An 18,254-nucleotide genomic window follows, 5' to 3' on the forward strand; every position below is an offset into this window, starting at 1 on the left:
AATTTCAAGAATGTTTTGTAGGTGAGCAGCTTAGCTGTCACAGCGTTTCTTTAGATCAACTGCAATCAGCTGTGACAAGGAAGGAGGGAGAGAAGGAAATAAGCAAGGATATTGGCAAGAATTACTCCGATGTTGATCTTTCATTCTACCGAGAATCCAACAAGGACTTACAATTATAACTCTTTTACAAATCCTCTTCAAGTTCTACTCTCCGTCTTATATGGAAGCACACGAATGTTCAATCAAGTTTGGTTGATGCTCATAATTACAAATACGTAAGCAATAAGTAATCCTTAAAGATTATAAAACAAAATATGTTTTGTTACTTTAATAGTATATATGTGTAAGAATAAGTTTGTATTCATTTAATTGTTTGTAATACACACTAGCAGGGTGCTCGAGACGTCCATGACACTAAGTACTATGAATACATGAATAATAATAAGGACAACGACACGTCATCTCCCCCAAGGAGACTAAAAAGGAAAGAGGAGACAAAAGGGTTGAAATAAAAAGTAAACAAAATCCATGTATATGAATTATGTTCAGGATTCACGTAACCTCGATGAAAAATATAGAATGTAAATACCATTTGTAGAGGATTTGTGTATTGTATTTTTGTTTTAAAATTATTTTTATATTTTTTTAGAGCATAATTATTATTCAGATATTATGAACTATGGTTTTAATCAATAGTTTATGTTTCTGGTTTATTCAAAAGAAAAATACATAACCTTGGCCAAAACGTTAAAGACGTGATAACAATGAACTGCACAAAGATATGATAATAGCACATATACAGAACTTTAGACGAATCAGAATTAGAGATAAGAAAAAACATTCTTTATTGATATACATGACACCTCTTTCCCTTATAGTCTCTTTAATCTCCCCTTTTCAAGAGGCTTAAACTACAAATAACTATCTAAATATATTAAAATGAGGACTTCGTCTCACATTTAGGTAGATCTGAAAAGGGTTCCATTTGTATGAATCTTGCAAACGTACTCTCTCCGTCTTTTTGAAATTTATTTGCTGGTTAGGTTTATTATCGAAAGTACTTATACCATAGATTGACCTACTATCATTTTATTTTAGTCTGTCGGTTTTGGTTGACTAAATTGAATTTCCATAGATTTTGTACATACTGAATAATGTATCGAATTTTCTCTGTATTTTAACTTCCATTTTGGAACACTGTAACACACAACTGGGTTCACCAAACACAAAGCATTAAATGAACTTTTTTAAAGTGTACGCTTAACGTTTAAGCATACTTAAAGCTATTTTTTTTATGTAATGTATTAATTGTCAGATATAACTCACTAAAGACATCTAGAGAAAAAGCCTCAGAACTTTTTGCTTGACCTAATATACTTGTCTTAATTCAATTGTCCATACCTGGAATTATTTTGTATAAAATTTTTTCCATTTGGGATTTGTAGTTTGTTTTCCAATGAAATATTCTTCCAAATTGACTTGAAAGAACATATTTGATGAATCTTCTAAACATCAGTATTCCTTCCAAAAACACTATTATCATTTCTTGATCATTTGTATCTTTGCTTTCAAATTTATAAAGTTCTTTTAGTTCAAGTTCCATTACGGAATATTGTGTTTCGGCTGGAGTTCATATTCGAGAACCACATTGAATTAGATATTTTATATCCCATTCGCTACTTTTATCCTGTTGAATGAGGAAAAAACAAATACCAGTAATTTTACTTGCGTCAGTAACCAACTTTATAATTTTGCTAACGTCGAAATGGGCTAAAACTGTTGGCGAGCTTATAATTTTTTTTACTCTTCGAAAGCTTTTTGTTGTTTTTTTGTCATTGATATTCAACGTTTTTCTTCTTTTATAGTTCTCTTAATGATGATGTAACGTTTGTGTAGTCAGGATGAAATTGGGCTAATTGATTGGTTAGCGCAATAAATGATCTTAATTCGGTAAGATTTTTTTATTTGTTGGAACTTCAACATTTCATCAATTTTTTCAAGATCTGGTTCGATACCTTCGCCAAATATGAGCATACCTCCCAATTTCACTATTGCTCTATATTGAATTTTGTCTTTTTGATATGGTAAAACTGTTTTTCACACAACATTAGACTACTTCTTCCACCTTTTGTAAAATTTCATCTTCATTTTCACCGGATATCAAAATATCATCCACAATCTTCTTTACTTTATTGATTCCACATAAAAAAGTATCTGTTCTTTCAAAAAATTCGTTGTTAGAACTACAAAGATCCATCAGAGCTCGACAATATCTAAATTTTCCTTTAGGTGTGTTAAATGTTGTTTAAGTTCTACTTTCTTCGTCCAAAGGTATTTGAAAGTAACCCATTTTACAATCTAAAGTAAAAAACACTTAAATTCCATAGGGAACTGATTGAGCAATATCTTTAACAGATGAAAAAGGGGGAATTGGATGCCTGACATATCTGTTTAAACTTCTAAAATCAGTTACGAATCTCATTCCTCTATCATTCGGTTTTGGAACCATCATTGAAGGTGAACACCATTCCGTAACACCTGGTTCTAGCTCAATAATACCCAAGTTTTGTATTTTAGTTAATACTTCTTCTGATTGATCTTCTTCATGAATGGGGAACTATTTCGTAGTAAGTGACTTTCAAAGGTGTATAATCTTCAGCATTCCAATCGATGACTTTAATCAGAACCACTGTTCCCTCACCAACAACTTTATGATAACTTTAAAATTGTTCCTCCAGATCCGATTGATTGATTTCATCGTTTTCTTCTTTGTTTTCTCCTTCATTGGAATCCATCCAGGCATTAGCGTCATCTTCAACATATAATATCTATAATCACAGTCTTTAATAGCATCCTGTAATTATTGGATACAAAATAAATTGGGTGAATTATCTCTGTATGAATGTATATGTGTTTTAGGATTTGTAATAGCTCTAGTGAGAACACATTTAATCCCCGAATAGGTGTTCTTGGATGTGTTGCCATCTTTAGTTAATTATAAATCTACTAACAACAACGCTCAATCTGAACAACATCCCATTAAGATATACACTACAATATACCTTGTATGAATGTATCATCTTTTCCATAGAGCTATTCCAAATATACACAACCTCTCAACATTCATGTCCGATATGTATTTTCTCAATTTTGTTAATATTCTTTAAGCATCGTTGTTAAGATTTTATGGCCTTGATTAATTTTGACCGATTTTCTTACAATTTTCTTTAACACCACATTGTTAAAAACCAGATATTTAGAATTTTTACAATATCAACCACTAATTTAATTAATTATGTATTGAAATCTTTTGCAGAATCTTAAAGTCCGACTACGCCACAGTTGATACTTATAATTACTAATACGTAAGTATTAAATCATCCTTGAAGATTATAAAATACAATGTGTCTTGTTACTTTAATAAGTTTGTATTCATTTACTTGTTTCTAATACACGCCAAGGTTAATAGAAATACAAGGTTAACCCATAACACTTTTCTGACTGATTTTTGACATTCACCAGGTTTTTAAAGTGATATCAAAGTTACCACGAGGAGCTATATACCACCTTCCTTGACTGTTACTGTTGTTATACTCTATGACGTCAAAATATGTCTTTCTTTCCCAGCAACCGGTACAGTACATGAAATTGAAAATTCTAGGAAGCCCAATTACATGATGGCCTAGCATTATACTTCTATTAACCTTGATACACTATGGTACTATGAATATATAAATAATAATACGAACAATCACACATCAATACTCTGAATATAATTGAATATAGTAAAAGAGAAAATTCAAGGAACCCAAGGAAAAGATACTTTGTCCTTCAGATAACCAATTCCATTAAACGGCTCGGCTAAAAAATACAGATAATTTACATCGCTATTTATAATTAGTGTTGTGTCGGTCCTTATTTAGGACTGCTGTCCAGTTCAGTCTTGGTTAGATCCAATTCAGTTTTAGGACTATTTATAAAGTTTGGTCCTTCATGACGTCACTCAACTTTACATTTTTTTAAATCATTTATAGTATATGAGTCGGAAGGACTAATAGGACCGGCTCTAAGACTGGACTTTACCAAATGATTAAGGTTCGACCTGAGAATTAGTGTAGTTAACCAGAAAACACTGAAATTAATAACTTAACCCTACTAGTGTTGGGTTTCGGTCTGAAAACATAAGACTGGTCTAAGACCATTAGGATTTAGTTGATCAAACTAATTCAGTCCTTTAAAGAAGTTCGGTAAGCACTGGACTCAAAGGAAAATTAGGTCTAGATTGGTATTATTGTAAATTCGCTATAGATGGTGTTTGGATATGAATTTTTATTGTTGATAAATTATAAGAAACTATACAAAATTCTTTGAAACGTCATTAAATAATTCGATAATTTTTAAAAACTCAAAAAGTCGGGATCCCCTGAAAAATTAAACAAATGAAGTGTATAATAAATTAAGAAATTAGATAAAAGACCAAGCAAACATTTGATGCATACAATATATTACAAGGACATTTATGAATCAGGGGTTTTTATCCACCCCAGAAAAGAATCGGAGAGCAGTTAATCGCTAAACAATATTCACTCCACCTTTTAATTTTGTATGGTTTTGATGCTTAATGATCATATGTTTCTCTAATAGAAAATTAAGTATTTTGTAGTCATTCCAAGGCGTGGCTCTTAATGCTGTATTTAATTCCCATTTTTTGAGACATGGATCACATTGCATACTCTCTTTCTCCTCTCCTCTGCACACATTCATTTCACAATGACGCGTTCGTACCCTATTGCATTTGACATTACATTTCGACCAACTTGTCCACTTACTCCAAACTCCTAGAATACGCGAGAATGAAACATGCATAGTATTGTATAGTTATTGTAATCAGATGTTTAACAAATTTAATTACTCATTTATAAGTTCTAGTCAGGTCGAAAGTACATTTGGACAGGTATTTGGAGGGGGATCTAAGGAAGTGATAAAACACAGATAATTTGTAAGAAATTTCGCCCTCACAGTCTATTATAACCTAGTACATATGTTATTTTTTTTCTAACGAAAAAGTAAGTTTAGAAATTAGAAAAGGAAAAATGGCTGTTGCGTTTGCTCTTTCTCCTTTTTTGTTTATTATTTAATGGGTCGTCGTGGCTTTAACTTCTCCCTCTGAGCTAAGCATTATTACCTATATTTGGTGTAAATTGTTTTAACAATGTATAACAAAATAAATAAAACCATATGTCTCCTCGCGTTCTTACAATAATAGTATCCCGAATTATCATACTAACTAAGCGGGACCTTTAGGCATAGCTAGAGAAGTCAATATAAACAATATCCCAGAGCATGTAAAATAACAACGATAATATCAGTTGGTAGCCTGCTTATTCTACACTAGTGGAGTTTTAGTATTATCTTCTTCTTATTTTTCTGTTACTGCCATACCATTGCTCAAATTACAGTCAATCATAATAAAAAAAATATAATTATAGACAAAGCAAGGAGCTCTCTTTAGTTTTTAGTATGCAAAACGGCATGCCTGCTAAGTCATTAACCTCTCAAACATTCTTCAAATTGTCACGGTTATCTTGTTAATTTTTGGGTTTTTACATTCACCGAAAATGCTTACAATTTACAACCATATCTATAATGTTCTCTGTTATGCTTGTGAGTAGCAAAAAATATGCCCTGCCGGTATGTAAGACAAAAAAAGAAAGGGAAATGATGTCATAAATACACTTTTTTTTTATTATATACATTTACTTTCCTAATAACCATAATAAAAAAACAATTCATAATCGAAATCAATTTAAAACGACAAAAAAATACTTAAGAATGATATAATAAGTAAAACAGGGATCGTATGAAATAATTAGTTTTGATTAAGTCTTCATCTCAGTCGTCTTCCCTTCAGTTTACAATATGGTCAAGCACGCGCCCACAATTCACCCTGGCTAATTTCTTCATAAATACACATTATATGTTGCATCGTTTTTTCGCTTCTAAATGTAAACATATAACCAGTTCCAGCACTAATTATTTTAACTTCTTGAGTAACAGTGTAATGCAAATTGCTTAACAAAAATTATATTATTATTTTACACGTAGCCCTGACAATTTGAAGAAGGTTTTGATGGAGAGTAGGAGCAAATAGGAATAGAGGAAGGGAATAAACAGCAGTTCTATTCCGTATTAAGCAAAAAAAAATAGGCAGGAAGGACTCAATTCTTAAAGTAAGGACATGCAATTATTACCAAAGATTAAAAAGATGTCAAATAATGGTATTTTTCTTATTGCAACCCGAAAATATGTTAACATGATTATGGTATTCTTTAAGAGAGAAGAATAAGTTTAAAGTAATTACTATTTGCGCCAAGTGTAATATTCAGGATTTGTTGGGGAGTTATAAGTTAGTAGAATTGAGGATCGACATTGGAGTAATTCCTACCTTTATCATTGCTATATACGGAGAAGGGGTTAATGCCTAAGGTTGCAACAAATTCAATAGGACTGCATGACTATTAACCTGCTTTTCTCCCAAAAATTATTCAAACCATGTTAATTTTCTGATTATTTTTTTAGCACACAGCGGATCATATAATTTTAATAACTGCTTATAACTCCCCCAACAAATCATCAGCGTTACACTCATTCATTCAACACTCCTGGTTACACTTGATACTTTGATGGTCTCTCTTCAAGAATTGAATTATATCGAAATTAGAAAATAAAAAACCTGTACAGTTTGCCAACGAGAACAAAAAACTCGCACACTAAAAAAATTCTTAGGATTTACAAGCCTAATAGTTTATACGAAAAATACAATAACCCATACATGCGAGCGTAAGTTTATCACAATTATCTGTGTTAAAAGAAAATGTATTAAAAAACAACTCTGAGTTCAAAGGACAAATAACTGTAATTCTGAGTTTGAATAGCTCCGAGTCCCAGTCAATTCTAAGACCTAAGGTTGTACCATCGGTCTCTTTATTTTCATATCTCAGGTTTCGGTTAGGTAAGTTATATGGAATCTTAGACTCCATTAATGACATCCTTAAAACTACTTCTTAATTAATAATACCAAAAGAAAAACCAAACTTTTTATCCAACAAAATATACTGTAAGGCAGCTTATATTACTGGATGGTCGTTTGAAATCTGTTCACTTACTAATTCAATCATTAATGAAGGTTGAGTGATTGAAATTAATTCATATTTCGAAATATTAAAGCATAAACAAAGCAAATCTTAGCTCTCTAGCTTAGCTACAAGTCGAGGAATGACACTTGAGAGTTTTGGCACTCCCAGAAGTTGAGCGTCTCCAGGACGCCATCAACATGTCCGAAACGTTGGAAAGGAAGAAGAACTTTTTCATAAAGGCCAACTTGGACCAAGAGGAGTTCAAAAAACACAGCCCAGATCAATTTACTCAAGTCAATGAGTACCCACTCAAGATATCTCGGAGTTTCACACAAGACTGTCCAGAGAGTTATCCAAAAAGTGGGTGGAAAGAGCCTTTTAAGGGTGGAGAGGCCACTTTTGACAGCAACAATGAAAGACATCCATCTCCTCCTTTACTTAACTCATTTGAATGAGTCTTTTGAGTTCTTTTGAACTCTTTTTTGACACTTTTGGCTACTATACAGCCCTGATTCCAACCCCCTCGACTACACCTTTTGGGTGCATGTCGAGGAAAGACCTGTAGTGTCCGTCATCCAAACACCGAGGGCCACTTTAGGCCAGCATTGGGACGCCATGACAGATAACTACATCCTGACCGGGTGCCATGCCTTCCACTGCCACCTGGAAGCCATCATTGCCACTAAAGGTGGCTATATTAATGATTAAGAGAGGCCAGACAAATTTTATACGAAAAGGAGGACTAAAGTACTACAGTATTCCAAGTCCTCAAATTATAACGACTCGAGTTCACACTTCTGATTATAATTAATTAATTAGGCTACTTATTGTCCTTACCACTCCCTTCTTCCAAACAAAACGATCCATGCTTTTTCAAAATTGAGTTATAGAATCCCTTTAGTTGACGCCTGCTACAATTGGACCATACATCCGATCCAATAATTAGAGGGTACATTATACCCACACAATTTTCAGAGTCATGTACTAGACCAAGGTTATGTCCAATCTCATGGGCCAGCACCTAATAAGAAATCAAAGTGACACTATGTCCAATTTTTTTATGTGATGTATTACAAGATAGTCCATAATTAGAGTCCCATCAACTTTATCTCAATAAATTAAGACTTATATGAAGGCTAAGAATGGTGCAATGTAATTTTGATCTTCTTCACCGGATCTTAACCCCATTGACTTTGCAATGTAGGATATAGTCGAAGAGAGGTCAAAGCAGTTTCTAGATCCTGCAAAACTTGTGAGTACTATCTCCAAGTTAGTGTTGAGTTGTTTCCGTCATGTTGTTTTAATCAAGAGGAGCGCATTGAATGAAATATAATTGGACAATATTAAACTTGTAAAAAAGAATAAATAAAATTATAATGCAAACCCTAATTTATGGGTAAATTAATTTTTTTAGTGGGACTCTAATTCCGGACAACCAAGTAAAGTACCAAGGCTGTATGAAGAGGTGATAAATTATACTCAATGATGGACGTTCGCAACGAAGCATTTTGTGAACAAATTTGTCCAATATATGACATTCCCAACACCCCATCCTTGCTTGAATCGTGTGTCATATGTACAAAATGATGAAAGAACTCTTTTTTATGCCTCTTAGTAACATGGGGTCCCAATATTTGTAAATTATTTTCAGAAGCAAATCCAACGGATGTAAAATTACTTTCATCATAAAGTGTCATTTGTTGAAACACTATATTTGTTCCTGTAAGGTTTAAACTGCCTTTTAATGTTATAAATATTTAAAGATTATACCTAAGGAGCCATCTTGAAAGAGTCCTTCACAATGCAACATGATTTGATTGATTTCTTTGACAGCCTTAGGAGCATTGAAGTCAAAGTATTTCTTGAGAGCTGAGTCAATCGTTACAGCTAAGCGAAGGCTAGAAAAAATCAAAATAATCTATTAGATTAATAAAAACCAAAGCTATAAACTAAGTGGAAAATGAAGGCCACATGATAAATAATTTGTTCGAAAATATTTGGCTACACGATAACGTTTTTGTCCGCTAGGGGCGTCGAGTATACTAAGGTATTACTCCATAATTAAACATGAATTCCCCCTTTTTAACTTGAAATTACAAGGTAAATTCTGTGGAGGAATAAGCTACATACGTCACGAGGAAAAATGACTGAAAATAACAAGTTGATATATATCATATACTACTAATACAAGGAATCTACTCAACCTAACCTGCATTTTTCATTACTTACTCTATAGTTTTGATAAAACCTTCAATACAAATGCCAAATACCTACTAGAGTTTATTTGGAACGTCTTCTTCTGTAGCATTCTCGGATTGGTGAACGAGATATCCAAATCCAGAATCAAACTTTTTAATAATGGATGAAACAGTTACATTATTAGGTTTTGTAAATGTAGTCACGCCAGATTTCACGGCTGCAATAATTGGATTATGCCCTTTAGAACGAATGAATACCTTAAAATAAATAGTGGATGGATTTACTAACGTCACATATGATACGAGAAGTAACAAAGTTCAATATGTGTGTGTTCGAATGTATCGATGGATATGCGATAGCTATTTGAATTTTGAAATATATTGATACTTCTATGTAAGTCAAATTAACCAGTTTTAATTTTATACCAATGATGAAATTCCCTAATTAATTGTCATTATAGACTATCTATTGAATTATAGAGACCTGAGGGTATCACAGACCTGTTATTGCTCAATCTCGTGTGGCTAGACGCCACTCTATGAAGAAAAGTTAACGTCTCGTTCGTTATCGGAATTAACCAGACAAATCACTCCACCAACTAAGAACGGCCATGCACCACCACCCACCGAATCGAGAAAGAGCTCTCAATCTGTCAATCCTTCCAGTGTCCGGGCCTGGTGAGATTCATACAGAATTTCTGTTCCCACATGATCAGAATATAAAAGGAGTGATTGGTTGAAAAAAAAGAGTGAAAGTCATTTTTTTACTCAATTCCTTCAAGAGAGGAAATAAAGACAAACAGGCTAAGCTTCCATGTGCCTAGAATTCCAAGAGACTATCAAACCTTATAATCAACACCGACCACTTCCACTTTTTTGAAATGACATTTTTTTGTTGCCTTGTCCATGGGACCAAGAAAATCTTCTGAGATCAAGACAAATATGAATGATTTATGCTGAGATCAGGGTTTACCTTTAATCCAAATCAGAAGAATCGTGTCGTAGGTTCGGAAAAGAGAGGACTCAGCTTATCAAAGAGGTGAATTCACGACAAAAATCCGAAATCAATAAATATCACGTAACCCTGAAAATCATAAATTGTCTTCATGAAGACCTTGGTCACTTAAACAATGAGCAAGATGGGTAATCATGAAAATTGCGTTCATTTTGGTTTTTTATAAAAGAAATTAAACTGAAAATCAGCACGGTAGCACTAACCGTTTAAATAATGTTTTGGAGTAGGGCAGCTTAGCTATGATGACGTTTCATTACATCAGCTACACTCAGCTATGACAAGGGAGGGGGGTGGAAAAGGAAATAAAGAAGGACATTTGGGAAAATGACTCCGATGTTGATCCACAATCCTACTCTGAGTGCAACAAAGACTTACAAGTATAACGCTGCAACAAATCCTTAAGGTGACTCTCCATCTTTTATAAGCACACATGAATCAGGTTGTGAGTGTAGTCGGGAAGGAAGTTCAGTACTCAGGAGTTAAATAATAATGACAACAGCTGAGGAAAAGAAAATTCATTCTTCAGTTTACCAATTTCAAAAAAAAAAAAACAGGCCAGCTAAAAAATAAACACGATTTACAACACTAAAAGCGAGTGCCAATAATTATTTTACCGCAACACTAAAATGAAAGAGTACATGAGCAAATGAAGGTATCCAAGCGATAGCCTATTCTTGAATTAACTTGGCTATATCTTATTTTTTGTTGTTCTTAAATTAAAAAGAGATTGGCTAGCAAATGGGCACTGTTTGAGGCTTTGAAAGAGGTAATAAATGTCTGAGAGGAGCCTATAAAGGGTTTAAAGCCTGCAGCTTTTTATGAAGGCTTTAGCAAATGGGAAAATCGTTGAAAGAAGGTTCTCGAAAGAGAAAGTGCCTATATCGGGAAATAGTAGTCAAATTTCATCTTTTTATTTAAATTAATAAATATGTTATCTACTCACACGTATATTGGACTTTATTACCCTCGATTATCAGGAATAGTACATGAAATTCCTCGTGTGGACATCCAGACACGGTCACAAATGTTGTTTTGTGTGCTGTATCTCCTTGGAAAGAACATAGGTCGTCATATGAGGTCAATAAATGACGTCTTTTGAGATGAATTCTTTCGCTTCGTCCTTCATTTGTAAAGTGAATCCTCATTGGAGGTATTGAACTCCTTGTTATGTTTCCTTTCCATGTTATAGTGACAGGTGGTACATGATCAAGACCTTGAGTGTAGGTGATTGGATTGGAGAATGGTATTAAAAGGTAGAAAATATTACCTTTAGAAATTGAATAAATGAAGTATAACAGACTTGCTATACGAAAAGTCATCCTAAATATGATTAATTAATTATTACTACGGATTCATTTTAAACGAAATAGTATTAAGAAGTAAAAACATAATTAAAAAGCTATTGATAAATTAAATAACTCGTCATGAGTTTTAAGGCTCATCAAGAGATGTAATTAATATGAAATAAGGATATTAAAATCAATACCTAAGTCCTAATATGAATCATTCAAAGTTTTTATGACCACTTAATTCAAGTAAATGTATGATTTTATACAAATGTGTTGTCTTATGTAGCTACAAGGGATGATATCCCACTCAGAATTATGTTATAAGTAGAGTTGATTAGTTTGTAAGGAAAAAAAAGAGAGCACAAAGAAGGTGAGAGCTAGACAGATGTACACTTGAATTAAGATCCTTGTTAATATCAGCTGCATATTATATGATTTTGGGGAGATAAAAGATAGGGGATAATTATTCTTTTAGAGGGAGATGTTAACAGACCCCAACTTATTTAATTATAAACAAAAAGGAATAAAAAGAGCTCACGCATCAACCGTTTTTCCCTTTCTAATTTCTAAACTTAGTTTTTTCTTTTCACGGACCCCATCTTTACTTATAATTGTAGGTATGGGACGGTTTAGTGATTAGAAAAGGACACACGGTTGATGTGTGTGCTCATTTTTCTTCATTATTTAATAGACCGTTATTATGTCAACATCTTCCTGTGAAAGGAGAATTCTTGAGTATCTTTGATGTAAATTGCTTTTCAAATGCATAATAACTCTAATATATATGCATTTAAATATAATTATATCATTTTTCCTGCACTAATTCTATTATAAATTGAGAAGGTTCTTCTATTTATAGCAGTAATACATTTTATCCGCCCAAAATCATATAACAGACAGCTCATGTTAACAAAGCTCCTAATTAAGCGATACCATAAGTCTAGCTCACGCCATCTCCCTGCCCTCTACAAAAATCAAATTCCTAGCTATGTGTTATTTAATGTTGGGGTTCGGTCTGGAAATCCTAACCCGATCTGAGACCAATATATTGTTAGACTGAACTAATTCGCTCCAACAAAGAGATAGGTCTGGACCGGTCTTATATAAAAATTCGGTCTAATTCAGTCACAAAAAAATCCGATCTAAACCTATTTTACAGATAAATTGTTTATAACATGACATCATATGTTTTTTCAAGTACAATGACGTAATACGAAGTTTAAACAGTTATAGCTCGGATTAATCTTGATTCCGCTATCTCTTATATGTATACAATATTTGTTCTAGATCTTATTGTGTACTTGAGAGATTTAAAAAAAAATGAATCAGAATTGATTAAAAAAAAACAATTGGTCTCTCATAATATATGAGACCGAAAAAAATCAGTCCATAAATTGAGACCGAAAAAAGTCGGTCCATCAATTGAGACCCAATCAAAATCGGCCTACAAAGTGAAACCGAAAAAAATCGGTCCACAGTTTGAGAATGCAGTCTGGACCGAAAAATCGATCCAAATCTGAGCGACAGAGATCATAATGTACTTCACGTTTTTTCTTCATTTTGTGGATTTTCAACAGACTATAAGTATATTTTTTTTAATAAGCAAAAACAGACCAAAACTAATACATAAATCATATGACAGCAAAATCAAAGCGCGGGAAGTTTAAATAAAATAGTAATACTTAAAAAAATATACCTTGCAATAAAGCATACCATAGATCTTGAATAAAAAGATGAACATACAACTAGCACGAACACGCAATTCTTAAAGATAGCCAATGAAAAATTAAAAATATTTTATTTTTATTTAGTTTGTTTATGTTAAAATTCCAATCTAAAAAGATCTACTATTATAAATATATAATAGTTAAACTTCTATTGTAAAGCCTCCCTGAATACCAAGGTTATTAGAAATACAAGTCTATAGCATAATGCCTATACGACGGATGTTTGACTTCCACCAAGCTTTAAATATTGACGTAGTAGTGTATGAATGTATGTGTGTTTTGTCAAAATCTGTCTTTCTTGCCCAGCAGTTGGTCCAATATATATGATTGAAAAATCTAGCAATAGTGACGTCATAAACTATGATTGGTATCGTGTTTTGTCAAAACATGTCTTTCTTCCCCAACAGTCAATCCCAATACATCAAATTGAAAATTCTAGCAAACCCGATTACATGGTGGTCTAACCTATTAGCCTTGCTTCTATACAACATTTTTTGTTGTTTTCTGAGCATCTGATGTAAATATAAGCAAATCTGCACCTGCTTTTGACACTCTTGAAAATGAAACATTTAATGGAACATTTGAAAATACTGATTTTGTTAAATATAAAGCAATTTTTCAAATTTTTGACCTAGTCATTTATTTATTGTCTTTTATAAATTAATTGGAAACTATATTCTTATAAGTGAAAATGCAAAGTCATTGTCACCAGAAGTAAGGGTGATTCTTGGGAAAATAAAATAAATATATAAGATGTTCCTTCTTCGGCCATAATGAAGATACATACTCAGACTAACTCGTTAATCATTCCATTTTTTAATTCGTATTTAATGTATGGTCTCCCTTATTTCGCAAGTACAATAATTCGTATTTAGGATTTTAATTTTTCTTATGCATTTTCGAATCGACATTATTAACGAAAAAACAAACCTGACCTCCAGACCCCAGGAATCTGGTCTGAATTAAACATAGCCCTACGCACGTAACTCAGAATTATAAACAACTTTTATTATATGTCTAAAGAATGTATCTGTTTCCGTTTTTGAAATAAATGCGTTTTTATCATTGTTTTTCTAAGTGGGACGAACATAAATTATTTTAATACTATCTAGGATAGGATATATTCAAAAAAGTACAAACTCCCTTCTATAACTACTGATACCTATATTTTAATAATTAATATTCTCGTTTGTAAAGGACGAAAGATTGTTATTATATATATATCAAATTAATGTATCCGATTTATGTCGCTGAGAAGCAGATCCTTCATATCATACTGTTGAATAATTAGGTAAATAAAAGAATAGCAACTAATAACTGATTTGTGTCTTAATTTATCTTTTTGGAGAATAAATTACATGCAAAATTCATTAAAAATAACTTTGTTGAGTTAAAATGTATCAAATTACAATATGCTAGAATATACATTCGGCATAAACTTAAATATTTACCTACCTACAATTACTGCAAGGAGGAGTACAACCAAAATCGCGCAACCTTTTATTATGAAAAATATCATTTTTGATGAGAAATTATATTTTATAGTAAACTAATGGGGATATTTTCTATCTTTAATATTTTGTCGTAGTGATAATCATATCAAAAGAACATTATGGGATATTTTAAATGATACATTTAACAGTTTACACAATGAATTCAATATTAAAAAAAAAATAATAACTTTTAACCAAATCTACTTAGATTTTGAGCTGCTAATATTTTCCATTTTGGAAATGAGAACTCCAAATTCTAATATTTAATTGTATAAATCCACAAAAAATGTCGGTGTTGTTTATGTTGGCCATTTTATAAAAATCTTAGATATTGGATGTTAAGATGGGACCAACAAATAAAAAGAATTTAGCTTTACTGTCTATCAAAATGTATCCTTTAATGACAAGTTTTATCATTATTGGACCTTCATATGTATTAAAAATATCTTATTACGTCGTTTTACAATCTTATTTAGATTGTGTAGACAATAAATTGACTATTATATATGCAAGTGTAAAATATTTTTCTCCAATTGTCATACAAAATACAATCAATTGTACACATATGGGGATTTTATCAAACTTTTTATATAATTATTACTTTGATTTTATTCAAATATCACTTTTTATAATTGGTATCAAGTTATATTCTATAATACTGACGTTAAGTCAGGTCTATAATATTTTAAAGATATACGATGAAGTTTCTTCAAGATTTCCTAGAAATTGAATCTTTTTTTTTTAAATAGAAATATATCAATTACAAAGCAGTTTGTTACGTTTATTAATTACACTATCCTTGACGTCAGTGAAAACGCGCTCGTATTACAAAGTATGATGTTTTCACAACAAGCAGGTTGCATGATTTAGCTAGCGTTCCTCCATATATAGCAACAAACATAAAGGAAATAAAGAGAGGAATATTTATTTTCATTGTATTATGTAGAACATTAAATTTATATTGGCAGAAGCACTTGTCAGTTGATGCTCAGCGAGCCGGTTTTTGATATAAAATTAAAGTATATATATATATAAATTATTCAACCTCCCACTTCTTCGATTGCTGGACTCTGGTAAAAATTGTTTTCTAATGTTTTTATAATAAAGATGATCCCTATTCGAATTCATGTATCATTTCATATTCGGTACTGAATAATATTTTATTTATGCTCATTCTTTTAGAGAGAAGATTTCTGAGCAGTTGTTATTTTTATAACTTGAATAATGACATTACAGGGGTCTTGCATCTACAGACTCAGTATTGATTCATAAGAATACACTTTCTTTTTTACCCTCTCCCTATATTCTACTCCTAGATCCCTGGCTATATTAATATTTATATAGTTCCATGACTCCACAGTATGTTCTTCATTTCATTAAACCAATTTGTCGTTACAGATTAACCTTCAAGGACAAAATGGATGTTTTAAAAGACTACGAACACAAGAGTAATAATCTACGATTTAGGAATATTGATGAATTGAATGGGAAATTAAAGAAAATGACTCAAGACTCCAGGGAGAGTCTTCAAGTTATTACGGATTTTGATTACACACTATCCAAATACCATGATGGGGACGGAGTACGTCTAGGCTCCTCGTGGTTCTTCGTGGAAAATTCGCCACTTTTGCCTCTTTCATATAGAGAGAAAACAAAAAAAACTCCATGATACATATCATCCCATAGAAGGTCAGTGAGGAGCTCTAGAATAGCTAATTTAATTACATTGTTTTAACAATAAATTTACTCAAATTGTATTTCAATTTAAATTATAATTAAGATCATTTTTTGTATGTTTTAAGCTCAAATAACTCAACTCAGGAAGTTGTTGCTGTCTGCAAGACCTTTAGACCGTTGAGCCTAGAGCTTATAATTGAGACCAAGTGTCACGATATTGAATTAGAATTATATTTAATGTACATATTTTAAGTTTGATCTTTAAAAAAGAGTCATAGTTATTATCATCCTAGATGTTATATTTTCTAAAATTTCTTTTAAAAATCCCGAGTTTTAAAAATATTGTTCATAAAAGTTTTTTTTTTAAATACAATTTATTCATCATAAATTTTCCGATTGTAATTTTTTTTTTCTACTCCGTTTTAGTTGATCCAAAGTTATCAATTGAGGAAAAAAATCCCTCACATGGAGGAATGGTATCGGAAAATAATTATTCTCATAACAGAATACATAACGGATGAAAAACACTTCAAGGAGGCGATTAAAGATATTTCTAAATTGCAATTAAGAGATGGTGCTCCTGAGTTTATTCGTCAACTCTACAACAATCACATACCTCTATTAGTATTTTCTGCAGGATTTGGAGAAATAATTAAAAATCTCTTGATACAAAGAGACTTGTTGCATTCAGAATATACTAAAATGCATTCAAACTTCTTGGAGTTTGATCAAACCTCAAAAAAAATAATCGGTGTCAAAGAGCCCGTGATTCATGTCTTTAATAAAAATGGAGGCGCATATATCGCCTCTACTCCTCCAAAAGAAACTGAAGAGATTCGTAAAAGGAAGAATATTTTACTACTGGGAGACTCCATGGGAGATTTATCAATGTCTCATGGCATTGATGGTGCTAACGAGAATGAATCCACTATTATTAAAATTGGATTCTTAAACCATAATATTGATGATTTTATTGACAGGTACATTAAAGAATATGATGTTGTAATCATTGATGATCAAACAATGAACTTTCCTTTACATATATTGAGATTATTTAAGATATAGTTTTTTATAATCATTTCTTCTTCTTTTTTTATAATATAACTTTTTACCAAAAAATATTTTATTAATTTAAGTTGCTAGTAGTTTAAACAAATTCTGAAGAGTAACATAAGTGGAGGCCAGATTCGAATCCAGACTAAAACTCAGGAAGGGCAGTAATCCTGGGACATCTAAAAAGGTGGGCGTACTACTGATATTTGATGGCTGTTGTTGAGGGGGGAAATATTACTATCCCCTAGCTAACAGTAGAAAAGGAGGATTAGCTCTGAAAGGAAGTACAATTTCGTATTTCATTATTGGATAGGAATTCAGTATTCGTAATTAATTGACAACAATACATGCTGTTCTCCAAAGTGTAGATTTGGTTACTTCGGTAATCCAAAGGAAGACGATGTCGGATTAAGATACGGACTGCAGAGGAGCCATATTGTCTTCCCAATGAAGCCATAACAGGTATCCCTCAGCCACTTCAGCGACGTGTCGGTCCAGTCACATTTGAGTCCTTCGGATTAGAAATCTCCAAGTTCCGGACGAAAATCCTTTGCCCTGAATCCAAGTATTTATATTATGCGACTCCAAATCCATTTGACTCATTATGCAAATACACTCAACTCTACCGACATTATGAACTAATCATATTAGTATCCAAAGATCAAT

General features: G+C 32.1%; 2 protein-coding genes across 2 annotated transcripts; one reads left to right on the forward strand and one right to left on the reverse strand.

Annotated features, from left to right (window-relative positions):
- The first annotated feature begins 57 nt into the window (after nucleotides 1-57).
- On the forward strand, nucleotides 58-17,669 carry LOC121116201 (7-methylguanosine phosphate-specific 5'-nucleotidase A). Its single transcript, XM_040710449.2, is given in 5 exon segments — nucleotides 58-275; nucleotides 16,257-16,512; nucleotides 16,514-16,547; nucleotides 16,962-16,987; nucleotides 16,989-17,669. Coding segments are annotated over 5 exon segments (1,074 nt in total). The 5' UTR covers nucleotides 58-129; the 3' UTR covers nucleotides 17,601-17,669.
- Nucleotides 4,432-11,764, reverse strand: LOC121116200 (snake venom metalloproteinase H2). Its single transcript, XM_040710448.2, has 7 exons — nucleotides 11,617-11,764; nucleotides 11,336-11,562; nucleotides 9,411-9,592; nucleotides 8,907-9,034; nucleotides 8,585-8,856; nucleotides 7,974-8,157; nucleotides 4,432-4,838 (listed from the first exon to the last, which is right to left on the reverse strand). The coding sequence occupies exons 1-7, from the start codon at nucleotides 11,666-11,668 to the stop codon at nucleotides 4,573-4,575; spliced, it is 1,311 nt and encodes a 436-aa protein (XP_040566382.1). The 5' UTR covers nucleotides 11,669-11,764; the 3' UTR covers nucleotides 4,432-4,572.
- Nucleotides 17,670-18,254: the final 585 nt, after the last annotated feature.

Source organism: Lepeophtheirus salmonis, chromosome 4 (assembly GCF_016086655.4).
Source record: "Lepeophtheirus salmonis chromosome 4, UVic_Lsal_1.4, whole genome shotgun sequence".
Classification (NCBI taxonomy): domain Eukaryota; kingdom Metazoa; phylum Arthropoda; class Copepoda; order Siphonostomatoida; family Caligidae; genus Lepeophtheirus; species Lepeophtheirus salmonis.